Source organism: Schistosoma mansoni (genome assembly GCF_000237925.1).
Source record: "Schistosoma mansoni, WGS project CABG00000000 data, supercontig 0164, strain Puerto Rico, whole genome shotgun sequence".
Classification (NCBI taxonomy): domain Eukaryota; kingdom Metazoa; phylum Platyhelminthes; class Trematoda; order Strigeidida; family Schistosomatidae; genus Schistosoma; species Schistosoma mansoni.
This window is the reverse complement of record NW_017386053.1, coordinates 140,478-149,428: the sequence shown is the minus strand read 5'-3', so window position 1 is coordinate 149,428 and position 8,951 is coordinate 140,478. Positions and strand designations below refer to the sequence as shown.

General features: G+C 33.1%; 1 protein-coding gene across 1 annotated transcript in view; it reads left to right on the top strand.

Annotated features, from left to right (window-relative positions):
• Positions 1-895: 895 nt before the first annotated feature.
• Smp_174190 (tetraspanin, putative) overlaps positions 896-8,951 on the top strand; it is a gene marked incomplete at both ends in the record, with an annotated part of 32,609 nt that continues 24,553 nt past the window's right edge. The window contains 2 exons of the mRNA XM_018797531.1: positions 896-1,018; positions 1,053-1,127. Of these exons, the coding sequence (XP_018646773.1) occupies positions 896-1,018; positions 1,053-1,127 (198 nt within the window). The remainder of the gene's footprint in view (positions 1,019-1,052; positions 1,128-8,951) is intronic.

Here is an 8,951-nt window from a genome sequence, read left to right as displayed (position 1 = left end):
ACGCAAAAGGTAACAAATTACAGTTAAATTATAAAAAGGTATATTGAACAACAAAATGGTAACAGTGTTATGAAATGAATGTTACTTGTAAGCTGCTTTCTGAGATAACAACCACAAATAAGTTCACTTGGTTAACAAAGATTCCTCTGCACGTGATGGCACCAACAGCAAAATGGAGAAGATTAGATCCAGTAGTATTATTCAGTAATGATCCGGGCCAAAACACCAACGTAGTGTGGAATGGTCTAAAAAGATGTTATAATACTATTATAATCTTCAATCAAAGGCCGTGGCTGTTAAAGCAGAAGAATAGACGGCGGATACCACGTTTATATTTTAAGAAGCGCGGTAGTGAAGTCGTGTTATATATCAACAAACAAAAGTATTCGTTTCTTTACGATTGATACAGAAAAACAATAGATATCAAATATGAGTGTGATTACATAAAAAGTGTGACAACTAGGAAAAATATGCGACCTTTAATTTGTTGTTACAAAAAAAATCACTAGACATAAATGTCACTATAGGTTATTACTGCCTTATCTCAGGGTGCAGTAACGGCAAATAAATCTCAAAAATAAATGGTTTTATCCAGGAAATTTGTAATATGCACTAATCAGGTTTTTCATCGAAAAATACCAATGTACCTCTACTGCTGAGCTAGGCATGTTATTTCGTTTAAATTCTTCAAATTAGGTGTACTATATTGCTGCGATATTACAAACCTGAAGGTCGTGTAACCAGAATTCGCATTCAAATGTGTTGGAAGGGATCATCTTTGATGTGTGTTAAGTGTCTATTGTTGTGTTTGAATGTCATATTTATACTTATTGGGCTATCGTCTATCGTAATAGCCTGTTGGGCCTTATTTTGGCCCCAAATATTTTTGGATATTATGGGACCTCATTTGTTAAGAATATCAGCATATTCAACTATATCCATTGGAGGAGTTATTTTGCTACTCTCAATTTTAGGATGCGCAGGTGCTGCACTTGAAAATCGCTGTATTTTGGTTACGGTATAGAAGAGATTTTTGTAATATCCTATCTCAGTTCTTCACATTACTTTGTGGCTTGTTCATGGCTTGTCTAGTTATTGGAACTCTAACAACTGTTTTCAGAAGAGACGTAAGTGTCTCTTTTTGACTTCGCTAGACATTTTTAAAATTGTTTTTTGACAAACAAGCCATATGTCATGTGCTGTCGATGAAAGTCAATTTTTTAATTAGTCTGTTAGCAAAATACATGGGTTGCATCGCGCTTGCCCTAAAAATGTTTTGCTGAGCATCACACTCAAAAAGTAAATAAAAATACCGTTTTTGAAAGCCTGTCTGTCTCAATTTTTATATATCCATTTTGAAACAACAGTATTTAAGAATACGTGAAATTATAGGTTGACAGTCAGTATGGTGCATTACGCATCTCAGTATTCTCTGAAAATTCGTTAGATTTCATTTATCCTCTTTAGGTAAAAAAATACTTGCTTAAAAGTCATTATTAAAAATCACCGACAATATTACTTCGATGCACATCGTGAAAATAAGTTTATAAATGTTTGTGACGAGTTTTTGGGAAATCAATAAAACCAAAGAACCTGTTGCAACTTTTAGGCTGTTGGCTTTCTAATAATTGAAGCCATTATCAAAAAACAATTTGAGTATCCCGAAAAATTGCGCTTTCTACCGTCCAACCACTTAATTAAGTTTCGTCTATGTTTAAGAAATATTGCTCAGACAACATTTTTATATACAACATGCAATAAGGCTGAAATTAATCCTTTTGGTTTATTTCAATTCAAACATGTGGAAGGATATTTGATAAATCAGCTTTTGTGTTTTCGTGAAATAAATTTATCCGGACCGTAAAGTCAATGCTATCAAGCCAAGAATATGACTCATAAACTCTTTAAGTGATCAAAACGAATTAAGAAAACAATCAGTCACCCAGTAAACTTGTGAAAAAAAAGTTATTTGGTTTTGCGATTCTAGAACGTTGTCGGCTTCTACCACTTATCCATTGATCAAAATTTTAAAGCTCCCGATAATTTTTACCCTTTACAGTTCTCAAGTCAACATAAAAACATCTCATCTTTTGTGAGAGAAGGAAGTTTAAGCTTAAAAAGGCTTTATGGCCTGACAAAATTTGTAAAGAAACAGGCGAATGTAACTCTGCATCCCAGCTGATCACCAATTTATTTGCTCATCCATCTATTTTAATTCAATTATGTTGTCGCTCCGATTAATATTGGTAAAACTAATAGTAGGACCTAATATGTCATCAATATGAGCTCGTTTACAATAATATTATCATCAAAAGACACAGAAATACGTAAATCACAATAAAGCTAACGTGAATAAACTTTAGGCAGTTGTCGTTTATGGATGGTATTACGAAGAACGTATCACATGAATAGACTCTTGTTTGCTGTATAATCTTTAGATCATGTGATAAATATGTCTAGAAGTGTAAGAATACGATATATGCGACCTTACTTGCTGTTCTACACTACGCTTAAGGTAAGAGTGCCTTTGGTGATGCAAACAGCAAAGATTTTTATGTGCTTGAAGTAAACCGGTAAATTATTTCATCTTTTGCTTATGATTTAATAAAAATATACTACTTAATTTGAAATTATTTGTCGAATTTCAGTTAATTATACTCATGGTTAATCGGATGAGCGTTGCCGTGCAACAAGATTATGGAAATTCGGACTTCTGGACAGAGCTACTCGACCTTCTTCAGTCAAGGGTGAGTTAACGGTAATTCAACAAAGTGATTACGTTTTCTTATATCTTTCATAATTAGCAGTAGAGCATCAGTGTTTTATTACTAATTATACCCAAAGCCTTGTTAACTTCACAAGAGAGTTTAGGCTAGACCATCATTGAAAACGTGGAAGTACTGAACGGCTGTTTCGTTCTAGTATGGGGCTCCTTAGCAGTGTGCATCCACGATCAATTCGTGTATTAAACTGTAAAAATACCACAAATCCTTGTATTGGCGAAGCTTTTTTGTTTCAAATATGGAATTAAAACGAGGTTAGCTGAGTATTTAATTATTTCATCTAAGTGATTCACAATAAAATATCCACTTACGATATTTCTAGTAACTGTAGATTGCCCATATGGTTGTGTGGTACTACAGTCCTAGTTAACTTAGAGCGAAATACCATCTACACATGTCCCAAGAAGCTAAAGTTTTTTCTTTGTATATAACTTAATAGGTTGAAGTCTCAAATATGCGACTTTGTCATAAAAACTGATAAGAACGGTTTAACCGATAAATTCTGCCATACACAAAGTAATAGACTGAGATTCAAAATTTTGGCCCTGTATATCTTTACTACGGTCGACAAATTGTCTTGATAATTGATTATCATTAATTTTTCTTGCTAAGAAAAGTGTTACAGTCAAATATTCGCCACTAAAAACACTTACTGAAAAAATGTTTCATGGTCAATTATTAAATTTAACTTTGAAAATAATTTGCTGATAATGAAAGGTTAGCTGTTATAGTTATTGAAATAAAACTTCGTTTTAACAGAATGAGATTGAAAATATCTATCTATCTATTGTATTCAAGTAAGTAAGACATATTTGGGTAATCTAAAGGGGAAACCAAAATCCGTATATTTTCGTTGGACTTTAAGATCTTTCTTCTCTACGAAAGCAACTCGAAAAACCTTAATAAAAGCGCTGATTGAAATAAACATATTTTTAGAAAAGATAAAAGATGAATATCGGGTTTAATCAATCAACGTCAATCATAAATATCTCTTGTAGATCAGGCGAACTCATAAATAATTCTATAAAAGTGTAATGTTTGACAAAAATAATTGAGATATTTACATTATTATATTGTGGCTACGTTCGTGAAAATCTAGTGATGTTGATCCATAATTAGTGTTAACTGATTTTAAATTTATTTAATGCTATAAGTAATCTGAGGACCATTAGACGTTTTTGTAAAAAAGCGTATTTACAAAATAGAGTTCTGATTGAAATCATGAATGGATCAATGTAAGAACATCATTAAAAACCTGGAAACACTGGGCTGCCGTTTCGTCTTGGTATGGCACTACTCATCAGTGCACATCCACGATCCCCTTCGCAGGATTAGAACCTAGTACCTTCGGTTTCGCTTAACCTCTAGACCACGGAGCCAACATCTAACGACGTTAATGTCTAACGTCAACAAGGATATATATATGTTCATTACCCCTTTTTTGCCACATCATTCGCGTGTTATTCCTTATGTCTTATTTTATCCTCTTTTACTTATAACAACCAATTTAGTATCTTTCGGTCAGCTGTTTATGCAAAAGCCCAACATTCTATTTTTTTGTCTATGTGGATAATAGTAGTTCTGTTGATGTATGATTAGAAAATAAGATCAAATTTAAAAACGTAAATAATGTACTAGTCTTACAAATAAAAATAACTAATTAAATAATTAAATATTTTACCTTAAAATGAAATTAATATTACTAGTTCTTGTAATTATTATCAAATAAAAGACAATTAAAATTGATTAACAATTATTATTATTCATTGTAAGTAGTATTAATTTAACTATTTAACGAAATTATTTAATGAAAATATATATCAGAAGAGGTTTTACGGATAGTATAGTTATTTCAATTGTTGAGATCATGGGTGAATTTAAGCTAGACTATCATGGAAAACCTGGAAGCACTGAACGGCCGAAAAAAAGATATATATGAGAATTGAAAAAAAAAATCAAAATAATTTCAGCAATTTGTAGACTTTAGAAGCAAAGATGGATAGTGAGTAGCAGTGGAATCCAGGACGCGCGTTTTGTCCTATCTGGGACTTGTCAGCTGGATATACCTGCGTCTCAGAGTTGATGTTCACTCTGGGACTTCAATCCAGTACCTTTCGGTTCAAACGCCATCGCGTTATCCACTCAGCTACTGAGTCCTGATAGCCACTTGTTTGTGCAATGGGGTGAAGTTTAAACTCAGTTGGTGTTGTTTACTTGTATCTTCCTACTGTTATTTAGGACTGCAATTGATCAGTCTCTCTCTGCTAGCCACTATCCATCTTTGCTTATAATGCTTGTGAATTAAGACTATATCGAGGCAATACACACAGTATGCACATATGCTAATAAGAGACTGATCAATTGCTGTCCTAAACATCAATGGGAAGATTCAACCAAACAATACCAAGTGAATTTATAGACTATTTGTTTTTCAAGTGGAAATTAAATTTCATTAACAAATTATCAAAATCCATTTTTACTGACTATATTTAAAATAAAAATGTCTAGACTGTTAGTATTTTAAGCCATTATTATGGCTTATTCTTTATTAATTAATAAATTATTATTTTTAAATATAAAGAAGCCGCCTATTACCGAGTAATAATGATAAAACTCACTATGAATTAATTGGAGTATATAACAGTTACTTGTAATAAACGGAGTTAACCTCATAATCATTTCTTAACATTCTCTTTATTAATAAATAATTAGAGTTGTTTGAAATGACATAATTATACAATAAACTGGGGCGGCATAATAATGAATAATTCATATAAAATTCAGTCTCTAAGTTGGAGGTTTGAACTACATTTTACCCACTTCCGTTTAAACGGCCATGTAGCATATACAAACCATTTGACTAGTTCATCATAGGACAAACATTATTTCATTTATTTTAAGCAAATATAAAAGTTTCCAAATTAAAGGCTGATTGTTTCTCACTTGTGTAGGACTCTTTAAAAATTTCACTTTGATCGACTTAATGCAAATCATAGAAAGAAACAGGTGGATACATACAAATACAAGAGTTAACATAAAATTTCACCCATGAAATTGATCTCTTCCTGGTCTATTAACCAGTACTAGTTGATTAACAATAGACCGACCGGCGTATTCAGATTTAACTTCGCACTGATCATACAGCTGTGCTGAGTTTATTCTCCTAATAAAGCCACTGTTGAGGCATGAAAATTATTTTACTTCTGGTAATACATTACTTTTATTAATTGGGCTGTTTAATTTAATCGCTCTAAATCGAGTAAAGTATATAATTTAAAAATGATTAAATTGAAACCCATCGAAAATATGCTTGAAAAACCATTATAATTAAAATAAGATTTCATTTTGGTAGCAAAGATCAGATAAAATTATGTTAGGACATATCAAAATGAGCTTTCTACCCATAGTGCTCTACGAAAGCTACATCAGCCAAAGGGAAAAAAACTGTCAAGCTAGTTTGTTTGGATTAAGACATTATTTTTAATCATTTAAATCGATAATCAAAATTAAAATCCCAATGACTAGTAGGTTTGCTTAGTTTCAGGTTTTTTTTCAAGAGCTTACCATCATCTAATTTAATAAAGTTATAATTTTTCACTACTAAGTCTAATTGTAGGAGTCAAAACCTTTAAACTAAATGATTACTTGAAAGATAACATATCATCACTTAATACCAGAAATTGGATTTTGTGGCTTAACAATAAAAATATGGATTGTGCAAAGCAAACTTTTCCAGTTTCAAGATGAGAGTCGTTACTAGTATTTCTAATGAGTCAGCCGAATATGCTTGGAATTTTATGGTTGTTTGATAAATATTAAATTATGTTGAAATCTTTTCCCAAATATCTTGTAATCAACCATATTTTTGACCTGGTATTTGGAAATTAATGATATGGACTGATCTAACAAATAAACAGGCTGTTAGTGGAATACAAACATCTAAAATACTGTTTTCAATACATAAGTAACAAGTACATTGTACTTTAATCAAACAGATGGCTTATAGATTTTTTGGACAAATAAACTTATCGTAAAATGTTAATAATACCTACAAGTTTTAATCCTCATAGTTCAAATCATGAGTCAATTGAAGGTAGACCACCATGGAAAACCTGGAAGTACTGGACGGCCGTTTCGTCCTATTATGGGATTCCTCACCAGTGCGCATCCACGATCCCACCTCGCGGGATTCGCACCAAGGACCTATCAGTCCCGCGCCATAGCACTTAACCGATAGACCACTGAGCCGGCATCCAACGGTGTTAATGTCTAACTTCAACCAATCCACGATATACTCACTAGCGACTGACTGCAAGAGATATTTCCTTGAGTTCTAGTGGGAAGCAGTGACCAGTGGAGTTCTACCAAATCTGTTGTAGAGATATCAACTCACTGCAGACAATTGGTGAACGGTTGCTCAGATTTCATGGATTGGTTGAAGTTAGACATTAACACCGTTGGATGCCGGCTCAGTGGTCTATCGGTTAAGTGCTATGGCGCGGGACTGATAGGTCCTTGGTGCGAATCTCGCGAGGTGGGATCGTGGATGCGCACTGGTGAGGAATCCCATAATAGGACGAAACGGCCGTCCAGTACTTCCAGGTTTTCCATGGTGGTCTAGCTTCAATTGACTCATGATTTCAACTATGAAAATACTGAAATCTCCACAAGACCCCTTCTGAAGTTTTAATTCCTCAAAATAGATTTTATCTAATAAGTTTCAATGTAATATTTATTTATTTTAACTAGACAAAAAATGTATTATTGAAAGTCAAAACATAGTTGGCACTTATTTTTTATGAATGTATCGTTTATACAAACTATTTATACCAATCGATAACAAGGTAGTAATCACTATCATGTTTAGTTCTTGATGATAGTCAATTTCTGTTGATTAATTTGAGCTGTGTTAAATAGGGTGCATGACTAAACATTCGTATATTCTATATGGTGTTAGATACTTAAAGACAATCGATAGGAAGTCATGAAATAACGTTTTGTGTAGATTTGCGCTCAACACCGAAATGCATCTGGGGTCTTGATGGAAATGACATCGTTCTAGAAATTCAAGTCAACATGGACAAGAGCTGGGGTCAAAATCATTACCAATGAGCTGTATGTTCCGCTAAACCCAGCAATTCTGGGGAAGCAAATGCTCCCCTAGATACTGGAATTCATATCGTTCAACATTCAAAAGCTGAATGGTTATGTATCTGCTCAATGTAGTGAGCAGTGAGGACTTGAATCCCTTGGGAAGCGTTGATTTGTTCAATAGTGAGTGTATATCTTACTTGTGAGTGTCAACCAACGCCAAATTAGGTCCCGGGCTTCTTGGTTCCAACCATCTGACTTTTTTATGTCAACTGGATCTTGTCAGAATCTATCGACTTATATATTTATAGCTGTTGGTTAAACATTATGAGAAAATCACCTTTCAACAGTTGACAAGAGTGTATTCAGTCAATCAGTCATATACTACGTATGTGCATCGATTCACGTCACCACACCCAATTAACACTGAAATTAGAAAATTTCAAGGCAAATCCTAGAGTATGAGAAGTAATACAAGTATCAGTGTAAGTAGCAAAGATTAGATATAAAATATATGATTCAAGGAGAAGATATCCAGCGATGGTGAAATTGATCAAACCCAGATAACCCTACTATCATTTAATATCAATTATGAGTGAACATTATGATGATAAAATTATTTCAGTTTCAGGTTAATTATCACTCAGAGTTGACCCAACGCATCACATCTTAGAATTCTTGTTATGATGTAAAAAGCGATTATTAAACAGCTTAGTAATATCTCATCAGAATGAATGAGATTATGATTAACTGAGATATTTTATACACCTATTAAAATGAATGATGTACCATTATTTTGTTCGATATCCTATAGCTTAAGTAAATTTCATGTTCTGTAAATGTAATTAGCATAATATATATTCATTATAATTAAGATTTTCGCCTTTCATGAGAGTCCAAAAAAACAGTTCGAATAGGTGCGATCGTTTTTGTTACTACTCTATTCGGAATATTGGATGAAGGGTGAATTTTTTAAATGTTCTAACTAATATGGTAAGCAAAGATGGATGGTGGCTAGCAGTGGAATCCAGTTTGACGCGCGTTTCGTCCTATTTGGGACTTGTCAGCTGGATGTAC